This window comes from Syngnathoides biaculeatus, chromosome 12 (assembly GCF_019802595.1).
Source record: "Syngnathoides biaculeatus isolate LvHL_M chromosome 12, ASM1980259v1, whole genome shotgun sequence".
Classification (NCBI taxonomy): domain Eukaryota; kingdom Metazoa; phylum Chordata; class Actinopteri; order Syngnathiformes; family Syngnathidae; genus Syngnathoides; species Syngnathoides biaculeatus.
The window spans coordinates 10,677,374-10,704,617 of NC_084651.1; the positions used below are offsets into that span (position 1 = coordinate 10,677,374).

General features: G+C 44.5%; 1 protein-coding gene across 7 annotated transcripts in view; it reads left to right on the forward strand.

Annotated features, from left to right (window-relative positions):
* Window positions 1-27,244, forward strand: part of zmiz1a (zinc finger, MIZ-type containing 1a) — a 215,071-nt gene that overhangs the window by 161,599 nt on the left and 26,228 nt on the right. For all 7 annotated transcript variants that reach the window (XM_061836926.1, XM_061836929.1, XM_061836931.1 and 4 more), the window contains 3 exons: window positions 9,346-9,457; window positions 13,044-13,157; window positions 16,974-17,079. In XM_061836926.1, the coding sequence (XP_061692910.1) occupies window positions 9,389-9,457; window positions 13,044-13,157; window positions 16,974-17,079 (289 nt within the window). In that variant the 5' untranslated portion in view covers window positions 9,346-9,388. The remainder of the gene's footprint in view (window positions 1-9,345; window positions 9,458-13,043; window positions 13,158-16,973; window positions 17,080-27,244) is intronic.

Here is a 27,244-nt window from a genome sequence, read left to right on the forward strand (position 1 = left end):
TGTGTGTGTGTGTCAGTGTTACACTCACTCACCCCCGCTAGATGTTATTTAATTGCATTTGGGTCAGCGCTTTGCTGCTGCAACTGAAGGACACGGAATTTGTCAGTTTACCCGTTTGCCAGTCACGTGTGTGAGTGTGTGCATGTATGTCTGTGTGTGTGTGTGTGTGTGTGTGCGAGAGTGTGTGTGTGTGCGAGAGTGTGTGTGTGCGAGAGTGTGTGTGCACCCACTTGCATGCTTGTACACTAACCAGCCATACGGTTCGCTTTACGCAAGCATGTCAGACAGTACTGTCAATCACATGCACCTCTCATCTCCTCTCCGTGATGACCGAGTGTGATGATAACAGATATGCACACTGTCCACACACACACACACATACACACACAGACTTCCTTTCGAATCTCAAGCGATAGATATCTAGCCTTTGGTGACTAGTGTGGAAAATCCTACGTGGCAGCCAGGACGTACAGTCTTCTGCAGCAGGTATTTATAGTTGTCAGCAAATGGATGAGTTCATTCATTCTTTTGCCATGTGACGTTCAAACTGTATGTTTTTTGGGGGGGGGGGTTGCTCACAAAAGACTCCATTTCCGAAGCTCACAGGGCCTCTTGCTGCTACAACACTTCAGACAACATGCAAGTGCAGATCGGTGCAGCAGAAAAGAATCTCTGCGGCGCATCAGTGATGTTTGCAATTCTTGTGATGTGGTTTGGCTGTGTTTTCGGTTCACTACCTTTGTTGAGAGACGGAACGCGCAAGCCAAATACTTCTATCACCGTAATTTGTGTTTTGCTCTCTCGTTTGTTGTTTGGAGGCCCGTGTATGGCAGTTTTTCAACCTTTACAGAGCCAAGGCACCCACTTTACCACCAAACTGAAATACTGAACTGGAGATGTTTTCATCTCAATTAACTGAAAAATGGACTTACTTTGGGCCTGTTTAATTAAACCGAAAGCTGGTTGATTTGCAGGAAGCCACTCTGTTGTATGAGTGGCAACAGGTGGTTATCGTACCTTTTGCTACATTGTGAACAATTGTTCTGCATGGGATAGATGAGTGACCCCTCCCAAGTGGGTTTTTTTTTATAACGACAATAGCGCTCTTTAATATTGTGCTTTAGAAAAACTGTAATACAGTCACTGTGATTTGACTTGCACATATGTGCCTGTGCGCCATTGCACTCGCAAATCTCCATAGTCGAGCACGAAAAATCACACGCGTGAAATTTGTTACGAGTAGAAATACATAGATATTGAAAGACGTCACTTATTTTGTGTAGTCTTGACCAATGTTCCCGCTAAGCTGCGCACTTGTCGCACACTCTTCGGGCACATGAAACCCGATCCAGCGCAGTGAACCACAGCCTGACGTCTTTTTTTTTTAACATGGAAGCACACGGTCTCTGCTGTTCAACCTACTTCTACTTCCTAGTTTACCTAACACCGCCCCGCTCCGTTCTTAAAGGGGTACACTCATAATTACAAACCAAACACACACCCGCAACTTTATATCTGCGGGGATGACTGGTGGACTACACCCGTATCTTTATATCTGCGGGCATGACCGACCACACCACTGCATTTTTCATATGTGAGTGACTGGTTGTTGTTGTTGTAGCCAAGTACGACGGTCGTTATTCCGTATCAAGGTCCAGAAAGTGAGCCACATCCGCCGGGGTGCTCCACAGGTGTTCCACTGTCAGCGTGGTCAGTTTTTGAGTACAGTTGAAGAGATGATGCGACGTCACACAATGGGCATTTATCGACAACGTTGTTGTCGAGTCGATGCTGATAGTTGTTGAGCTTGCAGCCCGAACGGAGGCATGCAACCATTCGTACTTGGGGGTTCGAGACTTGGCGCGACTCCAGGGGTGGAGAGGCGTGGTGCAGGCACGTATATCCGTCTCGAATGAGCACCTGCGTGACTGGTAATACTTTCATAGTGTATAGTGTAGATACATCGCTACATAAATGCAATCCATTTACCATTTACCAATGTCTGTCTACAATGCGTCTCCCCCACATTGTTTTAAAATATCAGTTGCATAAAAAGTTACAACACCATCGATATCGATGCTAGCTAAGTGTTCGCCAGCAATTGTGTCTTATATTGTGCGTCAGCATTAAGTGAGCTCTTCTCGAGTCAAGGTACAGTAATTTGCTCGTTGTCCATACACGTGTAGACCCCTTAGTTTTATGTTACCTGATGAAGGAGTGGTGTTAAACGGCTTGCAACCTTTTTTTTAACTGTTCTCTATCTGCCAAACTGCTGCTTATTGTGAAGTGATTGTTTATATCTCGAAAAACACGTAAGCCGGGTCACTCGTATCTCAAGGCACCGCTGTGTGGTAATTTCCCGCGGCACTCCTGATGATCGGCCACGACGTGCTCACTGTGTCGGCACCCGAAATGGCCGCTATAGCGACAATGTTTGTCATTGACCCACGGAGGAGGCACCTTGTGGAGCTCTCAGGGTGCATACCTGCAATGCTCCGGAGCCCAAGCAACATATTTATAGAAGGGAGTCGCGAGGCTCGCATGTCGCCCACATCACAGCTGCTCGCGGGGCGACGGCCCGCCCGCATCACAGCTGCTAGCGGGGCATGGCCGCCCGCTGCTCCGCCGTTTGTCACATTAAAACACAAGATAAACAAACAGCATCACTGCGCATTTATATGGAGGCTGGCGGCTGTGACACGGTGTTTTATTCAGGCCTGAGGGAACCATGTGACTATTAACTGCTTTGCCAACAGAGTCAGGATTAGAAAATGTTCTGTGAATTTAATAAATGAGTGACAAGGCTGATCTGTTGAAGTTTGTGTACGTCTACCGTTCTGTATTTTAGTAGGGAGCCTCTTGGCTCATGGCACCGGGCAGCACCATTTGGGATTCAGAGGTGGAAAAAAAAAACATTGCGGAGTGACAGATTTGTATTCTTCGTCTGTTTGTAAGCTTTGGACTTCTGCTTACTCGAGAATGATGTAGGACGTTAAGAGCCAATAGCTGCATGATGTAATACACTAAGATGTAGACAGATTGGACTACCATTTGTTCTAGGGAAGATGAATAGTTGTACTGTGCCCCAAATGCCAAAAAGAGCTCATTAAATCCTGATCAAATGTGGAATTAAATGCTGGAGTATCAAATTTCCGTTTGTTCGTAGATTAGTGTATTATTTAGCAGGCTACTTTCTCCTTCATGGCGAATGACTAGATGGGAGTCGACGCTGCTATGTATAGAAATGGTGAAATTCATTCATCGTTGTGGAAAAATGTGATAGCGTGTCAACTTCTTGTTTTTCTTCGATCTTTTTGTTGGTAATCGGCCAGCTTTGAGGTCCATAGAGAATGACGTGACGTTAGCAGTAGCTGGATTGGACCCTAACTTAGTTTTTTTTCCCATTCTCTGGCAAGTGGAAGGGTTTTATTGGGACTCAAAAATAAACATTCCATTGAATAAAATGACATTTTTGTCAATTCATTTCTTAGTTAGCAGGAAACCTGGTTCGTGTAGGATAACAGATTTGACAATACAATAAACTAAATGGATGCGACCATTTGGCTACTGTGCCTGGGGAACCAATTCTTTTTATGACTCAATCTCGTTCACAAGACTTTATGGAGTTTTTTTTTTTTTTTTTTTTACTGTAATCCTGCAAAATGGGCAATGTTTTTTTTTTTTTTTTTTTAATAGTACTTTTTTGTTGTTGTTGTGGACTGGAACGCTTTCATGGCATTTCCATTCATTTTAATGGGGAATGCTGATTTGAGATACACGTTAACTTTAGTCACGTTAGTTTTCTGTCATACTGACAGAACAACTTTAACTCAAACGTCAAGGCAGAGTACCGCCGTTCTTCGGTAGCTCAATCTTGGCATGTTTTTTTTTTCTACTTTAGACTGCAATCTAGACCGACTCAACAGTGCCTCTGCTGGTTTCATCCAAGTAGTGGCAGACCATATTAATCAATCATCAATTCCACTCAATCAACACAATTCTTAACAATGGATCAAGTGATTATTTTGTCCATCCAGCAGCTTGAGAACTACTGTATGTGAGTGGGGAAAAAAGGGAGAATTGAGTAGAGGAGGGATAATAAAAGCAATGAGAGTGACTGTCTGGTCATGGGAGTTTTCCACTTGAGATAATGGCGTGCGCGCAGAGACTGGAGGTGGTGGTGGTGGGGGGCATGGGGTCCGTCGCAGCTGAGTGGTGTTGATTGGCCTGTTTGAAAACATATGAACTGCACACTAGCGCCTGGCCCGACACAGAGGCTGCGCGCACCCGGGGAAAAAGTGTCGCTCTGCGCTGCGCCGTGCCACGCTGCAGCCCCAACCACATTAGAGCAAATGAATCCATTCCACCTCCTGTTATGGCAGGGGCCTCCAGGAAGCGAAGGGGGGGGGGGGGGTTCAGATATGACGGACGGACGGGGAGGTGGGGGGGGGTCTCGGCAGAGAGGAAAATGATAGAGAGGGAAATAGAAGGTGCTGGAGAAAAAAAGCGACGTGCTGGGCGCCTCTAATGATGTCTGAGGGCTATAGAATAGAGGAGCAAAAAGCACAAAGTGTCTGTGGGAGGCGAGAGAGCGAGACAAACACAGCGATGTGGCCTTGTCGGTGAAGGCAAGGAGAGGATGGGGAGAAGATCCCCCACTGCGTCCGCAGCACTGCATTGCCACTTCTTCTTCTGGTTAAATAAGCTCTTATCGTTCATCGCCGCCCTCTACGCTTTGGCGGACCCAATGAACTCTGGGTTATTTCTGCGCCCGTTGTAAAACAACAGCGACTTAATTGAACCCAGAAGAACCGAAAGAGACATTTTGATGATGAAAGGGTGGGGAAAAATAACAATAGCATGCGTCGGCGATAAACATGCACATTTCGCAATGGGTTGTCACCCTTTTGTCGAGTCGTGTCTCCAGATAAGGGTTTAATTCTTTCCGTGAGCACGCTCGTAACTCAAAACATTCATCTCTGAAGTCATATTTCTCCATTGAACTATTGACAAATGTCATTAATCCGTTCCAGCCTGACCCCGAAACAAATAGCATTCTATAAAATTCTTCTTTCGGCTTGTCCCATTAGAGGTTGCCACACCGTGACTTCTCAGATGAACGCTCACATTTGTTTATCACAGTTTTCACGCCAGATGTCCTTCCTGACGCAACCCCTATCGGGGAGTGGAGGCCCCAGTGGCATACGAACTCACGACCCCTGGTTTACCAAACCAATGCTCTAATCATTGAGCTATGGGACTCCAGCGTTCAATAAAATTTCTATAAAATCACGATATAATGATCCGTGTCGCTCCTGCTAGTGTTTCTCTCTGGTGGCCACAGGGAGGCTGTTTAGTACAATCATGCAAACACAAATGAAGAACAGTAGTACTTCTACTCGTCTTAGTAAGATGTATTATCATTGGGATAAAGAATGTATCCCCATGAGTATTGTTATATTATCTATCTACATGTTTTGCTCCGCCGTTTGTGTTTAAATATCGACTGGAAAACCACAACGATCAATGCTTACCATTACAATATCAGTGGTATTTTACAGTGTTGTGCATCACCCTCTTGTGTTTGTGACTCATGTCCTGGAACTTTTTGGGCACACTTTATACCCAAGAATAGCAAAATGAAGATTGATTTTCGAGGGTATTTGTTGCAGCGATGTTTTAAATGGCTCACTTCAGTCATCAGTCACATTTATGTTTCTACTATCATTTCGAAATATAAGCAGCAAAAACTGGCCGTTTGAACTTCCTTGCTAAGGAGCGGCAATAAATCCTCAATCTGTGTGAACGTAACGTAGTGAGACGCAGGTTATCATTAACTTGAACGCTTGTGGATCTTCGCTGCTTTTCACATGATTGTGCTTGTTTTTCACCCGCACCTTCTATTCAATTTACTCAGGAAATGAGAAAGCAGCCTCCAAAAATGTCAAGTTTTGTTTGTGTATTTTCAGTCAGGCCTCCTCCTCCTCCTGCTGTCGCAGCATAATTGGATGTGTAATCCTTTGTTTTGCATCTCTGCTGAGTGCAGCTGATTAAGATGTTTGGGAGACAATAAAGATCTGCGACAGAAAGATGGAAAATTCTGGAAACCGGGGGCACAGCGTGTCAGGCTTGCCGTTACAACGGTTAACTTGTTTTCGCCCCCTACCCTGGCTGTGATGATATGACAGATTAGAGTGTTTATTATCGCTGGCTATTTACAAGGTAAACATGCAGTGGGGAGGGGGGGTCACATTATGCAACATCCCGTGAGTGATGGGGTGCGGTCCTGAGGCGACCCGCTCAGTCGTGTTTATTGATTTTTGGACATTTGCACATTTTCCCTGGACGAGATCTTTGAGCTTGGTCTTTTCCAACATAAATAAAAGGTGTGCCTGTGTGGAGGGGAGGAGCAAGTTAACAAACAGAAGACAAATTGACATGAAGCACTTGTTTTAGCAACACAAAGTTAGGCGATGGCTTGCTTGTCTTCAATTCAAAGTGAATGCAGGATATATATAGAGATTAAAACAGGATACTCTGCTGCTAACCAGAACAGCACAAAAAAAAAAAAAAAACACTCGCTTTTCATTTCGTAAATTTCTGGGTACTTATTATCCACCACGGTGTTGCTTGTGAATGCACGGTTTATGTTCATAATGCAATAATATGACAAGCAAAGAAATAGGAACGGCATTTTTTTCCTGTTTGACGCTTTTGCACTCAAATGATTTGACACAGTTGTTCATCAAAACGGCAGCAAGAAAGCAAAGAACTTGCAACTTTGTTCGTGTTTATGATTTCTTTAAAGTTGTTCTAGAGCTTTTATTTATCCATCCATCTATTTTCTTTGCCGCTTATCCTTACGAGGGTCGCGGGGCGTGCTGGAGCCTATCCCTGTCAATGGACAGGAGGTGGGGTACACCCTGAATTGGTTGCTAGCCAATCGCAGGGAACATACAGACAGACAGACAACAGCCGCACTCACAATCACACCTAGTAGCAATTTAGAGTGTACAATTATTTTGCAAGTTTTTGGGATGTGGGAGGAAACCAAAGTGCCCGGAGAAAAAGAAACGCTTTTCCAGCTGAGCCACCGTCCCGCCGCTTTTATTTATTTTAAACCTTATTGTTGCTCATGAATAAATAGATTTTGCTTCCAGCATCGCGCAAGTTTTTTTTATTTTTTTTAATATTGTATATTTTATTTATTTATTTGTTTTGATAGTTGACGTAAGGGGGAAAGGCTTGGAACTGCCGCCTAATCTCAGGACAGTATTTTTGTGTTTAAAAGTTTCATAATGTTTTGAGTCCAATAGTTATTATTTCTGTGAACAACCTGACACGGTCCTCAGGGGTGTGTTCACGCTCCCTGTCGACACCGTTCTCTCCACTCGTACCTTTGTATGTGTTGCGACAGCGGAAGAAGAAGAGGAGCAGTTAATCAATAGCCACAAGGTCAGGCGGGCGGCCGGCGGCGGGCTCGAGCGTGCCTCGCTTGTGGGCAGCAGAACTGACTGTGGGGGATTTGTAGCGCTTGTCGGGGCTTAAAGGGGCCCTCCTCTGAACTACTACTGACTCTGGGTTTTGATGTTTGAATGAAGTGTGAGCTACAGCAGGGGAGGGAGACATCTACTGGATGTCAGGTGACACTGCGGGACAGCGGAAGTAGGCCACGGGCGTTGCGTCACGGCGGCGTGACGTTTGGGCCTTTTGGGGTTATTTTCACAGATGGTCACTGAAGGCAGCATCATTATATCTCGTGTAGGCTTGCGAGAAAATAGCATTCCCTCCCTCTCTCCGTTCGACCACATTCTCCTTCATGTTTAAGATGCGGCGCGAGTAATTCTACTCCGCTTAGCTCAGAGGATTAGTAACACACTCTTATTCTTTCTACAATTGCTCTTTTGAAGCCTCACCTTTACACATAATCAAAGAAAAGGACTGGAGCTATTATATTTACATACCTGTTAGGGAGAGAGTGGACATTTGCAACATTTCGTAGAAGATCCGCTCAGCACACGGAAGCGTTTTCCTGGCTGTGCATCCGCAGTTTGTCACCGCGGGGGGTCTTGAGGGAGCCTTTATCAGTACCGAGCAGCTTTCTAGAACACGCACACACATGCTCTCGCCCTGCCCATCCACCCCTGCCACCACCTGTGGTCTCACCTTTTGTGTGGAGGAATCTGCAGTGAGATAAACACATTGGCATGGCGAGGGACAGAGGTCTCACTACCAAAGCAGCACGATGCTTCTTAATCCTGATTTAACCCATTTTTCAGAGCTGGTCAGAGCGAATGAGCATGCGACAGAAGGGGTGGAAAAAAAAAATCTATCATCTACTAGGCTCGACTGGGAGGTGTTCTTTTAAGCATGCTCAAAGCTGATCTGCTTCATTGTTATGTGGAAGATCCACAGTATGTTTAATATTGTTCCGTTATGTTGGAAAATTCTTTTGTTAAATATTTGCACTACATGTTGTATATCCTCAAATATTCTCCATCCCTCTACTAGCACCCCCATTTAAACAGGGTTAGGGTTAGTCTGCTTGAGAATACTAAATGCCTCCCTTTTCAAGCCATGCATTTTCTATAGCGCTTGTCCTCATTAGGATTGAGGGGGAAGTGGAGCCTAATCCATCTGATTTTGGGTGAGAGGTGGTCTACACCCTGGATTGGTCATCAATCCCACGCGGCATTCAGTATGAACAAACAACCACCTATGGACACTGTAGAGTCTTCAGTGAACCTAACATGCACGTTTTTGGAATACGTGAGGAAACCAAAGTACAAAACCAGAGAAAACTGACACAAGCGTAGGGAGGACACTTAAATGCCGCACAGGGTGGGCCAGAGCCTAGATTAAATCTCTGAATTTCAAAACACTTGATAGAGACATACTAACCCCTAGTCCACTTTGTTGCTCACCTCCCAATTTTCCATCAAAAGTCACGGTTGTTTCTCTGTTCACAGACTATCGCTCACACAGGAAATTAAAGAATGATGTGCTGAGTGCAGTTGAACTCTGTTGCTAGCCAAAAGGGCATCTCTAAAGCACATCAACAGTTTCTGAGATGAATACTACTACATGGTGAATGATTTATCTTTCCAGTTGACTTGTTGTCTGCATCCATGTTTATTTTATGTATATTGTTCCCGTTTTGCCATTTTTCTTTGTTTAATTTCTACAGTATTTTGTTCAATGTAGTACATAGTATTGTAAAGAATTTGGCGGGACACATTGTGGTCTTCTATGTCTGCGCATAGAAGTGTGTCCCACTACTTTCGTCCATACATTGACTTGATAGCGACATGCCTGAAAAGAACTGTCTCTCTCTCTATGTTGCAGATCAACGGTCGAAGTTTCATGGCGTCCCGGTAGAAGCGCCAACATGAACACGCTACCATCCATGGACCGGCACATCCAGCAGACCAATGACAGGCTGCAGTGCATCAAACAGGTTTGACCTCGATTGACCTTTGATGTCCTTTTGTATCCTCCTCTTGACATGTTCTCCGTGTGCTTTTGTTCACTTTCTCAAAAAACTCACACAGACAGTCAGACGTGACCCGGGGCTGCCGCCTCTGTGACGAATGTTCAGTAAGAGCTGACGGGTTGGCACTTGTTTACCGTGTGGGCGTGATTATTTCTATCCCCCAACATGCGACGCCAAGCCTCTGGTCGATGCATTATCTGGCTTTTAGCCGTTGTACCTCCCCCACTTTCCCCTGAGCACACCCCAAGCACCTTCTGTCATCATCAAAGGTGCCCTTGAGTTTGCCAAAATATCTCAATGTCAGCATCCTGACACACTTTTGGTGGGAATGACACCCAGAGCTGAGTTCATGTGTCAGAATGTAGTCTTTGTTTGCCAGCAGGGTGCTGTTGTGGTTTGGGGAGTCGGGGGGCGTCACTGGTGTTTGTCATATTTCCACAAAGCGACAGAGTTCGGTTTGGCTTGGAACAGTCTCCTGAATAACAGCGTGACATCATACCTGTGGGAAACTGTAACCCACCATGAAATTAAACAACAAGAGCAATGGCACAGTGCTCCTTTTAAAATTACGCCTCATCCTCCTGTTCCCTTTCCTATGTCAGTAAAACAAAATGTTTGTTTCCATCCTAACCCTAGAACATACTGTATATTTATGTAGACCTGTCAAAAAGTGGGCCCTCTGTCCCAGTGTTATACATACCAAACGGTATCTCACACTTCATTTTTATCAAGTTGATATCCACCCATCCATCCATCCCTGTTTAAAAACCACTGATCTAGACAAATAGTAATCCACTGATTTGGGTCATTTGTGGATCATTCTCTGAATTTACTCACAGAACCGCCCAGAATACCATGGACCACTTCCAGGTCTTGTTTAGAGGGGTCAAAGCTAGTATCAAACCAATGACTTTCTTGCCGTTAGGCAGCAGTGCTAAACCACCACACTGCAAGTGGCTAAGTGACTCCACTTTGTATCCATCCATCGCTTTTCATTACCATTTATACTCTTCACGGTCATGTCATGGCCAGCTGCAGTCTATCCCACCCAACATCAGGGAAAATTGGACTATACTATGGCTGGTTGCTTGTCAATCATAGGCCACAGAATTATGTCATTTGTGGTCATTTGTCATCCTTCTAGTTTAGCTCCATCCTTAAGTAATAATGCGGAGTAACGTTTCGTCATCAGGGACCAGTTCCGGATCTTCCGTCAACACCTAGGTAAATGAAGCCGTTTGCAACATGTTTTTGGAAGGAAGGAAACCAGAGTACCTGGAGAAAACCCAAACGAGAGGACCACAGAGAGATCCATACTGGAATCGAAACAGTGACCTTCCTGTTGTGAGGCAATTGTGCTTCACCAGCATCTTGCTAATTACAGCATCTATCCTGATACCACTTGTCCTGTTCAGAGCCAAGTTGAACTGGACTTTGGGCACCAGACAGACTACACCCTTGACTGGTTGCCAGTCAATCACAGCACACATTAAGACAGAATTATTCATGCTCATCGTCAGTCTGTATATATCTACCGACCCACGCAGTTACTGATGGTCATTTGTCAATGTCTGAATTCACCCACCATCCCTGAGGAGCAATGGGTGACAACTGTGTCCCACCCAGGGCACCAGAGACCAGTTCCAGATCTCTTGTCATCACCTTTTCCAAGAAAGCTGTCTGGAACTTGTTTTTGCTAGTAGAGGAAGGACACCAGACTACCTGGAGAAAGCCCAAAGAAAGACCACAAAGTTGAGCTTTCAGAGGGATCCATGTCGTAATTGGACTGGTGACCTTCTGTTATGACGATACAGTGCTTAACTGCCGCACTGCAGATGATTGAGTAGATAAAACTGCAGTTTACCAGCATCTTCAATCAGTAGAGAATCTACAGTATGCATCTATCCATTTTTGTACACCACTTATCCTGTTCCGGGTCATGGAAAGATGGAGCCTCTCCTAGCTGATTTTGGGCTACGGCATGGACTCTTCTCCAGTCTGTCATAAGGTACACATAGACAACCATTCAAACCTACAGTCACACCATCACACAGTAGTAATCAAACGCACGCACGTTATCCGCTTGTATATTTGAAGGCAAATACAACAAAGCCTGGAATATTCTCATCATCTACAACCATGATCCATTTTTTCGATAAAAACTTCACTGAACTGACTTTGCAGTCAGTTGGCAGTGAGCTGACTGATCTGTCTCCAACCCTCAGAAGGAATCAGTCCATCAGTTCATTGTGTGCAGAATTTGTAGCAGCAGTGGTGCGCTTCGCTTACCCCTACCTCCCTCGCCCGTCCTTGTCCTCAGCCAACCCGGAACGGTAGCAGGAGTAGCCCCGTCCTCCCTCACTGCTGTCGTTCCCTTCACACCGGAGCCCATGTTGTCAGGCAGAGCGGCAGTGGCGAGCTTGTCGCAGCAAAAGGAGCTGCGAGTTCGCATGCAAGCAGACAGGCCCCTGCTGCACTAGCTCGAATTCTTCTGGTGCCGGAGGCCGATCCGCTTCCCGTCAAGCGGCGGTGATGCCATCTCATGTCACTCACGTAAAACAGGCTCACTGGGCAAGAGCATCTCCCCGTTCCCGTGGAGGAGCCGTGGCAATCGCAAACGACGAGTCACTCAAGGTCTTCCTTCTCGGGGCTCATGATATCTATGGAAGTTCGTAGAGATTTTCTCAGTAGGCGGGTGCTCCGGGGGGCCCTTTTGTCACATGCAAAAAATCCGCTCTTTCAGGAACCTTCACCTCTCGTTGGCCCCGAAGGACAATGGCTCTACCTTCTCTGCGGGAACTCACAAAACAACACACTGCGGCTCCCCACGAACATAATAAATGCTTTCAAGTAGGCTCGATCTCGCCACGGCTCTGTGTCGTTTCGGAGCTATTAACCTCCTGAGCCGCAAAGAAAGGGAGCCCAATTTTTAAAACCGCTTATTGTGTTCTGCCAGCTAGAGTAGCCTTCAGACAGTGAGAAGAAAAGACTTGACTGTTTTGGGCCTCTGTGAACAAGCGCGAGAGAGAGAGAGAGAGAGAGACTGACAGACACTGAGAGAGATTAGACAACACACACCCATCGGCGATGGAGTGTGCACACATGGCTGCCAGGACCTAGGTTGTTTGCTTTATCCACAGGCACAAGCCAGCCAGTAGGCTTTTGGTGCTGAGGCTCTGTTACATCCTGGAGAAGAAAGACAAGCACAGGAAAGCAGGATTTTGGTGGAAAAGATTGGGCGCGGGCTGTGAGGGTGATGGCTAGCCGTCGCCAACACAGATTAACAAGAAACACTGGCATCATTGTGGCTGAGGGTGTGATCTTCTTCCCACAATGCAACGGCGCGTCGAGTGGGCGTATATTGGACACAGTAAAGGTCCTCACGGGGTCACGCAGAAACACAAGACCTGGACTCAACAGGAGGCTGAGCGGGAGCCTGCAAATAGTCTCTGGTTCCAACGTTTTTTTTACAATTCATGTGAGAACGCAGGGAAATAACACCCCCACATCATTTCCTTTTGTTCCTGATGGTTTTTGTGTGTTTGCGCAGCACTTACAGAACCCAGCCAACTTCCACTCGGCGGCCACAGAGCTGCTCGACTGGTGCGGAGATCCACGAGCCTTCCAGCGACCTTTCGAGCAAAGCCTAATGGGATGCCTGACGGTAAGCAAACATCAATTGCGGTTTTGAACTGGAGTTTTTAGAACTTTTAAGAAAGTGTCAACAAGATAATTGCTTTGATGAATACTTGACATGAATCATCCTCTTTGCTTTTGTCTCCTGAGGATTCCAGTTGAAGATATCTAAAGCTATGGTTTAATAAAATTGCTTTTGTCTTCCCCTCAAAATAAATAGGCTACATGTCAATCTGCGTAAGGGGTTATTATTAGTGGTACAATAGAAACAAAAAAAAAATCATCCCAAGCTATTATAAGCTCAAAAAACCCACCGATTTGGAATGATATTCAACGCAAAATTGTAACGTGAGTGAAAATCAACAAATGTCCTTTTTTTCTACATTTTCCCTACCAGTCAGTGTTTTTATAGTGGATTGCATCAGGAATTCTCAGGGAAAAACTTAAATTTCAAACTCGTACACAATCATCTTCAATATTGTAGGGCCCATTTCAGAATTGCAAATGATATCAAACTGGAAATGACAGCGCTACTTACCTTGAAGTCCAATTTATGATCACTGTCTTGAAAATATGTACACGCAAAAATGATCTTTCAATAACATATAAAGGACTGTATTGAGTTTAAAAATCAGACACAAGATTACCGAGGCATCTTTGTGGGAATACATCTATGTTCCATTTCTAGATGTACGAGACAATTCATATTAGCTATTATAGTCATGAGACCGCCATCAGCTCAGTGACTTTGAGGTTTAATTTTCGTGACCCACTGTAGCATGCACACGCATGCACAAGGCTAGAAGTGTACTACGGGTACTCGTCAACCCACTGTTCTCCATTCATTAACAATCACTCACCAATGTGGGGGGAGGGCCAGAGCACCACATGCCCATTCTCCAGCAGGTGTGTGATAAAGTACAACACACACACACGCTCACTCACGTGTATTGAAATCAAAAGGCTTGGCCGAGCAAGATCAGTGAAAAACACTAGAGGAGCATTGTTCCGATTACAAGTGGTAGCGTGAGCAAACAGATAAAGGCTCATTAATGTGTAAATCACAATAAAAGCCTCTTAGAGTCTGATAAAGAGCCATACAATGCAGCCAAGCACTCAGCATGGCGCCCCCGTCTATCTGCTAAATTGCTTCATTAGGCTCTGAGAGCAAACAGTTCCTTATCGGGAGAATTACAGCAAGGCGGCACGTGCGTTCTTCCCAGGATTTTTGTCTTCTCCGCCATGACGTCATTGTCTCGCTTCCAAGCATCCAAGCACGGAATATTAATACCACTGCGTGCGATCTTTAGCCAATGAGATTTCCTGCAGCTAAATGGAACGGCGTGCGCGCACGGAGACGCCTGTTGCCTCCGGCATGCGGAGGAGGTCATTCCCTGGCGGAGTTTTGGCCTCTGCAACCAATATGGGAAGACATGACAGCCGTTTCAGATACACAGCAGCTCCCTGGCCCCCCAACAATATTAGTTTTTTATATTATCATGTACAGTTTGTAATGACGTGGCCTGTAGACATCAAATCAAATGTATTTTATATAGCCCTTTTCTTACATTAAAGTGCAACACACAGTGCTTTACAAAGTAAAAATATTTTTTTTACTTCACTAAAAAGAGCAGTCCCGATATAAAAAAAAAAAAGTTTTATTTTAGATGAGATGCACAACCAGTGTTGGCACGGTGGATCAGTTGGTAAAGTGTTGGTCTCGCTGTTCTGAGGACCCAGGTTCGATCCCGGCCCCGCCTGTGTGAAGTTTGCATCTTCTCCCCGTTCCTGCGTCAGTTTTCTCCGGCCACTCCGGTTTCCTCCCACATACTAAAAACATGCAACATTAATTGGACACTCTAAATTGCCCCTAGGTGTGATTGTGAGTGCAGCTGTTTGCCTGCATGTACCCTACGATTTGCTGGCACCCAGTTCAAGGTGTACCCTGCCTCCTGCCCGTTGACGGCTGGGATAGGCTCCAGCACTTCCCTCGTGAGGATAAGCAGCAAAGAAAATGGATGGATGGATGGATGGATGTACAACCAGTTTTCCACCAAGAAAAGAACCAGGGGTAGTTCCAGTAATTTCTCAGTGAATGCCAGAGAATCGAGAGTTAACCCTTGAACCCATTTGAACTTTGTTGCTCACCAAAACTGCAGCAACAACACACACAGACAACATTTTCTCAGATGAGTCAACTGTTTTGTAATATACTTGTACAGCAGTTTTAGTGCAGCTTTTACACATGCAGGTAAGTTTATTCAACAGTTTTGTTATGTCCAGCATGGTGAATTAGTGTGCTTTCTCGCAGATGCTCCAGTTTCATCCCAGATTGCAGTTGTGAGGTTCATCGAAAACTTTAAAGCCCCACTGTCATGAAATGTATGATTTTTAGTATGTTATTAATGGAAAAAAAGGCAGCCGGAATGGACCCATTCGTTTTTTTTCACCACATGAAATGATTTTGACCAAAATGGCTTTTTGTCACTCCCGCCATGAAAATCCTCTCGAGGGATTTGTTTTCGAGAAGAAGCAGGAAGTGACATTAACAGCAGCAGCACACTCAGGCGGTCTCGTGTGTTTATACTAGTTCTACTCGCTGGAAGGTAGCTCGTTGTTCCTTCGTGTTAGCCAAAATGCTGGGTTGTTGTATTGCTGGATGTTGTTCGAACACTCGGGAGGATGGATTTACTCTACATACTTTTCAAAAAGACCCGGTTTGTTGTGAAAAATGGATTTGACAGGTGCAAAGGACGAGAGCTTCGTGGATTCCAAATGACAGATAGCTGTGTATAGAGCTACTAAAAAGAACAATAGTTGGGGGGGGGGGGCGTAATCCTCTCAGAATGTAACAAAAGATAATAATAATAAATCAGGGGTGCTAAATGTGTGCGCTGTGGACGGCTTTGGCGGCGGTGCCGTGGACAGCTTCGGCGGCGCCTTATCTGCCGCGGACGGCTTCGGCCGGGGTGGCTCATCCATACTGTCAGGGAGTCTGTTTTTAGTTAGAAGTGCTCCGCATATCATCTAAATATGCCTCAAAACGATAGGGTAATATTACCCCGGTCACTTCACTCGATTGTGAGATGTTCTCTTCTTCGAAAAGAGTTTCCGTGTCAGAAGGGGCATAGGAAAAATCTGAAAATCTTTGTTTGTTCCTCACCCATAGCAAGTGCTACTATGTGTTTTCAATGGTGAATCTCCCGGTGTAACATCTGCTGATGTTGCAGGCAATATGGCGACCACTCGGATGTCGAATGAGACTTTGCAACTTTGCGCATGGATGACGCGCTCTCCACTCATATTTATTTTTTCGTATAGACATTGAAGTGAATAATGTTATATGTATTTTTCATTACAATGTCTATTTTCGGCATGACTGGGGCTTTAAATTGTCCGTAGGTGCTCTATAAAAAAATCAATGGCTGGGTGTAGCCTCTTTGATACCGTGCATCCCCCGCTGCTGAATAATGTACTTGAAAATACTGTATTATCACTTTGATCGCTTCTCGTGTTCGAACAACTTGGCACCCTGATTGACCTCGGAATGAGCAGCAGAGTGTGTTTGGAGGTCAGAGGGAAGTGGAGCAAAGTTGTCATGTGTTCAGATGAAATAGATAAAAGCAAAGGCGTTTCCTGTTTAGATTTGCCCTCATGAGTCCTCTTTATAGCTGTCACTCAACGCCGCATACATTCAGGCCTGTCACTCTGCTACTTCGTGTCTCTTAAATGTGCCGCTCCCCACCCTTTTTGCTTCAAGCAGTGGAGGACAAAGGGTTATGAACCATGAATGACTTGTTTAAAATATCAAGGGCTTTTGTGTTTTTTTTTTTTTTAACTTTAGGTGGTGAGTCGCGTGGCGGCCCAGCAAGGCTTCGACCTGGACCTGGGATACCGGTTGCTGGCTGTGTGTGCTGCCAACAGGGACAAATTCACCCCCAAATCTGCCGGTAAGACCCCCATCCCACCCCCAAGAATACACCAAACACAAACTGTTGTTTGAAATTGTACTAATAGTCTAAAAAAAAATAGCGTTACTGTGCCTGGATATTAGATTCCTTTATTTCATTAGAAATGGTGAACTTTTCAACCTAAGTAATGCCATGTATTTTCCATTTGTAAGAGGGAGCCATTTTTTCTTTTCCGCTAATATTTCTTATGCACAAAATCATACTAAAATCTTGTTATAAAAAAAAATCACTCATTTTATCACATTTAGTTTTGTCGGGCAATACATAAATAGATGTCAGAAATCAAAACTTTAGTCTTCCCATCAGTGGGACCTTGCACTGTTTTCTATGAACTGTAGCGTGATGGAGAAATATTTATTTAGATGCTTATGTAAAAAATCCTAAAAAATGATTGTTGAAGAATTTTATCCTTAAGTTTTTACATTGAATTGTTGTTATACTGATGATAGATATACAGATAGATGCATAGAACGATAGATAGCTTGATAGATGAAAGGATAGATCAATTGGTATGATCCCAGTTTTCTAATTATGTACAAAGTATGCTGGTAATTTTTATGTCATTGCTGGGCAGGTCATTGTTTTACCATATAATTACATGTCTGACGTTCGATTAGTGTGAACAAGTTGACACCAACTGGCTCCTCATTTTTGCCAAAAGTCATTTTTCTGCTGCAGCGAGAAGCGACGTAAGTGGGCGGCCAGACGTCAGTGCGCCATATCGATCGTCTTGTTTCTCTCAGTCTGGCATAATGTAATTGTTGCGCAGGGATGGCTCGGTCCGTGCTGTCTGACATCCAGAGACTCGTCCTCGGGTCTCTTGCGATCTAATAGAAGGGAGCGCAACGTTTTCAGGAAGGACGGCCCGTTAATGCACGGCGGGTAAATGGGGAGCTGGAGTCTAATTACCCTGGGTGGGGATGATGCGGGCTCACATGTGACTCAAGGCACATCTTATTCACTGTGCATCCTCCCTTCATTACCAGCACGTCTCAGGCAGCAGACTGGGCAAATGCGCAGTCCAGAAATGACAAACTGAATGACTTTTACTGCTCGGTGGGGCCTACGATCATTTTTCTTTCTCAACAACTTGGGTGAAAATGCGCAGGGTCAGCACAAATCGCAGGCTAGCCTGCCCGGCGACACGGGGGATGCAAATGTGACACCTGAGAGGGGGCGAAGCAGTCTGGTGCTGCCCTGAGTGGGACCCCTCGGGGGAAGGGAGGAAGAGCAGCCGGACTTTTAAGAGATCAATCACACTCTTGCTTTCTTGCAGCGCATCACTTTTAACAAGGAACCTGATAACATGGTTAAGACGGTAGGGAACGTTAATGTGAATATAAAAATCCATCACGGCTCCAAAGTATATTGGCAGCATGACTTACAAGTCAAACATCTTCCGTGACTAAGATCATAACCCTATTTACTCAGAAATGAAATAAATGTTCCTCCTTGAAATCCATTTAAGTCCCATTAATCTGTTCCAGGCTCCCAAAAACCCCACATTTTGCTTTATGGTGATTAAAAAAATATTGTCAAATGTTAATATAAAAATAGTAAAACATTAAAATGAATGAAATTATGAAATTGAAGCTTTTTGACTGAATAGTGCATTAACTGGAGACTGCGACGTCAAAAGGTATGATTGGGAGTGCGACTGTTGTTTGTCTCCATGTGCCCTGTGATTGGCTGGCAAGCAGTTCAGGGTGAACCCCGCCTCCTCCCCATAAACAGCCGGGATTGGCTCTAGCACTACCGCGACCCTTGTGAGGATAAGTGGCAGATAATGGATGGATAAATCATAGCAGCGTTCAGTAAACTACATCAAGATAACAGAGTATGTGAGCTACCATTAGCACTGGCAGCTAACACTACAGTAACCGCTTATATTTTGTCTTAATGTTAATTAAAAATTTAATCTAGCAACCTTGCCACTATGTTGTTACACAGACATATTACAAGCACTTGCATATAAAATGATCAGGAAATCAAGAATGGTCAAAGTATTCTGAATATTTTGGCCGGTTAATTGTGGAGTCATTAGACAATAGAGGCCATTATTCTTCAAAAGCAATAATGACTTCTCCTCATGTCAGACTGACGTGCATATAAATATAAAAGTGCCTAAGTGCACACATCACCAGTCAAGTGGAGTGCAGAGACTCCACACCGCTCATGGTCTGGTGGTCTGTGGGATTAGCTCATTGTTCTAATCCATAATCCCATGAACATCTTTTCAGTATCTGCCGCAAGGTCGGATTGCATTAGCGCTATTAACCAGTCGCTTTAATGTTAGCACACTCGCAACTATCGTCTTGTTTCAGGTTTTCACTGCGACTTGCTGCATTCGGTAGTTGGCCATGCATTCAAAGTGAAAATAAACCTAGTGTTTCAAGTTTATGTTTTACTTGTAAAATCTTTCATCGACGACGTGATCGGTATGACGCTGTTGAGCAAACACGCCTGACCCCGACGGATTTATCTGAGAAGTTCAGGTAACAAATCAGATTAACGTCATAATCTGTCAGGGGTCTTACTGTTGTCTTCCGCGGCAACGTAGTGTCCCGCCAATGGGGAGGGCTAATAATAAAGCTTATTTGCAAGGCCGTCTTATATCCAATTGTTCCAGTTACATCACTAAAACAGTCGCTAATAGCCCACTGGTTGGTAGTCACTGGTTTATTTTATTGGTTGACCAATCATGGAGCCACTTTGTGTTCATGCTAGCATCCATGCTAACCACACTAGGAATACACCCATACCATTTTTCAGACCATAAAGTTGTTACTGTACATGGGAGTACCTATTGATAAATCATAGCTCAGGCTTTTGTTATTTTAGAATTTAGCACATTACGTTTCCATCACTAAGTATCAATATTCAATTATCAGTGAGTTTGTGTTGTTCTTCAGCCTAGGTACAAATATCGTGCTGTACTGACTGCTATTACATTTTTTTGGGTGCCCTATCTGTATTTATTTCAGACTATTTGTAGTTCGGACATGATTTGACACGCTGGGGATTAACGGCAGCTGTTCTTGGAATGATAGCAAAGTTTAATGTTTAAGTCCGAAGCAGGCTGCGGCTTGTCTGGCTGCGCAAAGTCACGATGATCCACTGCAAAGTTGACAAGATGTGGCCGCGGATCGCATCTCGCGGAGACCGGCAGCCACTCGGTTGGGCCGCGTGCTGCTCTCGTAGGTAAACAAGCCCACAAGCTGTGTCAACACTGACCGAAAACTTCCAGGGTGCGGCTGAAGAAAATGTTTTTTACACACAACAAAATGGTCTACCCGTCCCGTCATTGCCGCAATTCAGCAGGAAGTGGGTGAATGACTAACAGATCCCCCTTTATATTTCTGTCTTAGGGATCTGGAAGCCTAAATGATATAAAAATAAACACATGAATACTTGGAATTGTTTAAATTGTGGACCCTGAATCTATCATCATTGCCATCATGGAATTATGGCAATAAATAAACTTTTTCATCATTCCAAATTTTAGGAAAGGCTCTGTAATTAACGACTTGATAAGTAACTTCAAATTGAATATGAAAATACCACAAATAAAGTCTGAGCTTCCCGCTTATCTACATTTTTGTTTGCTGGACCAAGTTGAACAAAATTATTTAATCTTGTACACAGATGCTCCAACCTTCATAGTAATGCGGTTGATTCCCCAGACAATGTCAATCTATCCATCCATCAATCCATTTTCTTTGCCGCTTATCCTCATGAGGGTCGCGGGGGTGCTGGATCCTATCCCAGCTGTCATCGGGCAGGAGGTGGGGTATACCCAGAACTAGCTGCGAGCCAATCACAGGGCACATAAAGACAGATAACAGTTGCACTCCTGAGGGCAGTTATCAATATTGATATTGATATTGAAAGAAGCAATTGTGAATATTTATGCAAACATTTAAATCCACACATAAACTGACAGAGCACAATACAAAGACTGGGGATGGATTTATAACACTCAAGACATGATTTCCATTGGTTTTGGCGGTCATTGCGAATGGCGATCTTTCCCCAAAATAGAACGCAACAGCAACGGTTGTGGTGTACCCTTAAAATGACAGCTTTTGTCATCTAACTCTGGAGAACTCGAGGAAAAGTGCTCCATTCGTTCAGACAGAGCCAATCACCCTGACAAGACTTTTTATATTTAATTAGTACCGAGGGTAAGAGCAGTGCGCTGAATTATTAACGGCTTTATATTTAGCACACCGGCCTCTCCTCTGACACCGGCTTTGCTTCAGATGATGAAATCCGCTTGCAACACCAAACTACCTTTAGAAGTTCACAGTTGAGTTTATGGACTAAACACTCATTAGCTGCACTTCCAGCCCTCTTGCCTCTGTGTCTCCCTTGATCAGTCGCCGGCTAATTGGTTTTGTTCTACCCGAAATGCTGAACCTGGCGAAAAAGCGCCGCTTTGCGCGCACACGACCTCGTCTTGTCAAAAGCGGATGAGCAAATGATTTAAATCTCTCTTTTGTTCCGGGGGTTGACTGATCTGGCACCCACACCTCAGGACTAAGCCGCCTTTGCCGAAACCCCCACCTGTCATCCCTTCGGGGCTTTTGGCGCACCTTCTTCAAGTAAAACTACGCCCTGACAATGCTGCCCTTGTTTCAAGTCTGCGTGGGATATCGACCGAGAGTGACAGTCACAAGGCCAGCATCCCTGACATTAGGCTAAGACGTGAGAGTGGTGACAGGTTCGGCGTTTCCCCGTTCATTCATCTGGGGCCGAGTCATCGCCGTGTCGGGTTGACGTTTGGGGCAGGCGAGGCTGAACTCAGATTCACCCTCAACTTGATGCTTTTGCTCTAATCTCGGATGTCGGATTAATCACGAGATGGTGTGACGGTGACACTGTTAGATCAGAATCTGCGGTGCGCAACCCGACTAGTACCCCCCACCCCCCCCGCATCTTGATTGATCTACACAGTAAACTCCGCCCATTGCTTCAAGTGGGATGCAGATGTCAGGTGATGTATTTATGCAGGTGCTTTTCTCCAAGGCATCCATTACATCACCTCAAGACAGAAGGGTGAGAAGCTCCGTAATAAGACATCCGCGCTATCTCCGCTTTGCTTTGCTTTGCTCTTGCTCGCTGTCTTTATCTGTGACTCTCATCCTTTCTCTTCTACACCTCTCTGCCCCCTCCTCACCGGTCTATCCTTACAAGCCACCCACCCCCTCTCCACCTCCGGGCTGTCTCCAGCGCTCTGGAGCCGGTAGCAGGTACAGCAGGAGCCCATTAGCGCATAGCCCCCCGCTCTGATTGGATAAGCCGGGAGGAACCGGGAGACTGCCTCTGAATAATTGATGTGCATTGTGCAGACGCCGGACAAGGGGAAACAGACAGATCAGAGAGCGGGAGGAGTGAGTGAGAGGAAAAAAATGAAAACGTAAGGAGGGGGGGTGGAAGAGGAAGTCATAAAAGAGAGTGATAACGCACACGAAGCGGCCAAAGCTCAGAGAGTTTCAACAGGAGACACTTTGCACGGTGACCTGAATTGGATGACATGTGCAGGGGTTGTGTTCAGCTCGGGGTAAGTTAAGTGTGTCTTTTTGTGCATGAGTGCATGGACCAGGATGTGAGGTGAACTGAGGCCGGCTCAGCAGCTCATTTAGATTGGCTGCCGTTAGGTGCGCTGTCATCACACCTGTCTTTTTTTCCTCCATTAGCTTGTCTCAGTGTGCAAATGTGCTACATTCAAGGCGTGCTTGGCACGCTTGCAAACGTGTCCACAAATTGTGTGCCGATACTACGACGAGGCTAAAAGAGCAGGATCAAGACGGATCAGCTGACCACAGGTTGACCTACATGCCGCCTCGCGGGTCACACTTTTGTCTATGTGCTGTACGAGCGCACGTTCGGGAAGGCTCGGCGGTCGCTCGTTTTTCAGGAGCGTGTGATGGATTGAACTTTTGGTTGGAGTTGGTCAAAATGGGGCTCGCATTCCATATTTTGGAATACTTCAGGTTGTTACTTTCACAGATTAGAAGAAGATTTCCCATCCATCCATTTTCTGATCCACTTATTGTTGCAATATGAAGAATGTAGCAAGTGTGTGTGTGACTGTGTCAGTAAAATATAATGTAAATGACTCAGAGATGATTTTGAGTGCTATCTGACAGATAAATGTTGTCATTTAAAAATATAGTTTACTGTTACCTTATCAATTACCTTTTTGTTGGGCAAAACTAACATTGTAAAGCAGAACAATGTGTCAATTTCTAAATTTAAACCCAATAGAGCATGCATGACTACCCGGTGGTTAATCTCTACGACCAAGCAGTTCAGGTTTTTGGCCTTCTGTCCACATTCACACTGCGGTTATGGATTTTTCTTCGGATCGGACAGTGGATTGCACTTGTAAATGACACGTCTGTGCGAAATATTTAGTTGGTCACTTTTAGTAGCAGAACAAACTGTCAGTCTCCAGACTTGAATCCTGTTCAGTCGTGATTCTCAAAGGGCGACAAGAGTACTGCTAGTTGTTGACACGCTCCCTGAAGTGGTACATGAAATATTCACTGAATGAACTGTTCAAACGGTGAATGTTGGCTTTAACTCGTTGTTTAATCCAATGTAGTACTTTTCTGTCAGTACAGTTCAGTTGCGTTTAACTTTTATGTACAATATATTTGCATTTACCTGTTTTACTTGGAGAATCTAGTATTTTTGGAGGAGATACTTTGTGTACTTTGCATACTTGACGTGGGAAGCCCCTGGTGACGACTTCAGTGGACTAAAATCATCATCTGTATAACCTTAGTACCCAAATTGGAGCCGCATTCGTTCACGTTGAAGCTGCGCGGCCTAGCCTAGCCTAGCTCGGGAAGATGGAGTAACGTATGTAATCAAACATTTGCAAAGGAGGTAAAACATCAATAGTGAGTACTTACATGACCTGCAAAAACTACGTTTCGTATACATCGAGGACCGTGAGTACTTAGGACTTACTTACTTACTAATTTAAAATTTGCTTATAGGCCCAGACCACCTTAGCTTAGCTGGCTAACAACGAGTAGTGTTTGTGATCAAACCGTGCTGTTGAAGAAACATCGAACGTGTGTAACTTCATAACGCGTACGACCTAAACAACGGGTAGGATTTATAGGAAATTTAACAAGTCTTATGTTAGTACCCAAATACGAGCTTCATCGTTCGCGTTGCACGAGATTGGCTTAGATGGAAAAAGATGACACGCTGTGGCGACCCCTAACGGGACAAGCCGAAAGGAAAAGAAGAAAGAAGAAGATACTTTGTGTAAAATGAAAACAAAGACTGCTCTAGCACTTAATTTTACCCTATGAGACAGGATGAAAAATTTTTCATTTTATCATCTTTTTTGTTATGGAGTTAGCTATTTTAAATAAATAGACTGCTTTATGTAAACAGTTACAAGCGTATAAGAACAACTTACGGTTGAACTGTATATCTCTGTATTCACACACCGTTTACACTGTTAATTTGTCCTTTTTAAAATATGTCACTGTGTTTTTTCTGGATATGACTTTCTTCAGGCTTGTGATTGGCTGAAGGAACGTCCATCTGTATTTTTGTAGAAGCACCTGTTGCTCTGGCATGCGTTATGTGGTTTGTTCTTGCCATTGTTGAGAACATACTCCTATTTGCTTGCCCCAAAATGTTGTTTCATCTATTATGTGTCGTGTAGATCTAATGGGAGTGATGTCATAATTATTATAACATGCATCTCTCTTAAAGGAGAAGAGCACAAAAGGGCGTCGGAGCAATAAAAGCTTCCGCGGGCCATTCAATCAGAATGTAACCTTAAAGCGGGCAAGTTCATTAGCAAACAATGACACAATCTCGCACTGGACCGTGTCGGAAACTATTACACTGCGCCACTTCCATCTTAGCGCGGGTTAACTCGCAGCACTTCCTGTTTGGAGACACTTCGAGTGACCTCCTGACTCACTAGTGACATTTTGACGGCGAAGTGCGCAGCGGGCATTGTTTTCGCGGCGGCTTTTAGCCGTGAATCATCGCCTCGCCCGCCGTCCTCGGCGCCGTCCTCCCACTTAAAGGAAAGGAGCTCAGTGTGACGATGTGCGGATTGAGGTGGTGATTTCTGGCAGGACAGACCAATGTCAAGTATTGATAGCTGTGAGGGTGGAACTCTTCGTGCCTCGGGCTATAATGGAGCAACTATTCAGCTCATCCTCTCCTGTCCTCACTGTAATAGCGGCGGAATGTCATCACATTTTAATCACGGCCTTATGTAATTGGACTTTTTTATTTTTCCCCCCTGCCCCCTTGTGATTTCCTTGAAGGAACAAGCGTGTGGTGGTCATGGAGATAAGTAGCATGACTGCTTATAATTAGCCATGTGATATTTACTGTGGGGCGAGCTGTTCACAGATGATAAGAGCTTCTCTTTCACTCTCCATGTGAGGTGGTTTTCTCTACCAGCCGGTCTTGATGTTTACTTCCTTGACATACGGACCTCTTTGCTTGCTATTTTCGTCCACGAGAATCATATTCTCTGCTTTTGACTCAAACGTATTCATGGGCGGCAGCACATCGCAGTCGCGGTTACCACATCGGCCTCGCTGTTCTGAGGTTCAGATTTGAATTGCGACTATGGAGTTTGCACGTTGTCCCCTTGCTTAAGTTGAAACATTCTGGAACACCTGCCGTATTTTCTGCACTGTAAGGCGCACCACATCATAAGGCGCACCTTCAATGAATGGCCTATTTTAACACTTTTTTAATATATATAAGGCACACCAGATTATAAGGCGCACCGCATTATAAGGCACGTAGAATAGATGCAACAGTAGAGGCTGGGGTTACGTTATGCATCCATTAGATGGAGCTGCACTAAAGGATCAATTATGATCCATATATAAGGCGCACTGGATTATAAGGCACACCGTCAGCTTTTGAGAAAATTAAGGGCTTTTACGTGCACCTCATAGTGAGAATAATACGTTACTTTAGGTTCTTCATAAACTCTAAATTGTCGGTGAGTGCGAGTGGTCGTTTTTTTCGATATGTGCAGTTGTCCGGCAACCAGTCTAGCTCATACCCAGGCTCTTACCAAAAGTCAGCTGGGATAGGCTCCACAAGCTAAAAAAACAAAACAAAAAAATAGCTATTTATATGACTACTATGTGAGGTGTTTGAAAGTTGCACTGACACCTTAAATGTTGTGACTCCCATGCTGCCTTCTATAATTCTTGATCCAAGTCAATAAGTAGATCACTCGACTTGTGTTTGTAGGCTCGGGTAAATATTTACTATCGTGAAATCAATTAATTTAATTATTGTAAATCTCACTTTTCACCACACTCTTCCACTGTCAACATTGACAAGATAATATTGCCATATGTTATTAGCACCCACTCAGCAGATACAATGACTAAATCACTGCTGCATGCTGTGATTGGTCAATCAGATTCTTCATTGCGGCACCATTGTTTGAGAAGAGCGACAAATAGCAATGTTCGCTAACTGTGTTCCCGTGATCAACTGTGGAGTGTCTCCACAATCTCCACTTTGCTGCAGCAGACCATTTTCTTGAATGAAAATGTTTCCTTTACACATGAAACATGGCATATCCTGCTAGTAATAGCAAATGTTAACACTTACCCAAATGTTACCTTAGCCCGTTGCTGTTGTTAGCTGTGAGCGTCGCAGTATTACACTTCACAGTCGAAACCAAGCTCCAGATTCCTATTTTTTTATTTTTTGCTGCCCACAGACTCTTCTTGAATAAAATGCCTATTTACAAAATGGAACACGGCAGACGGATGACATTTTTACTGCTATAAATGTCAAGAACCGCACATGCTAATAATAGCTTAGCCTGCTGCTGTGTCTTAGCATGAGACACTCCAGTCTAAAACTCAACAGTCTCCACTTTTGTGCAGCGGTGTGTTTTCTGGCTGCCCTCACACTCCTCTTGAATAAACTTAGTCACCTCTTCTTGAATAAGAAGTAAACAGTGAAGACCCCCAAAATCTTATCCACTGTTATTGTTTGTTCTGAGTGTCACGATCAAAGACGCTTGTTTTTTTTTTTGCAATTTCACGCGGTATTACTCGGAAGCAAAAAAAAAAAAACCCACAGCCCCAAACCAAGGCGAGTAGAGCTTAGC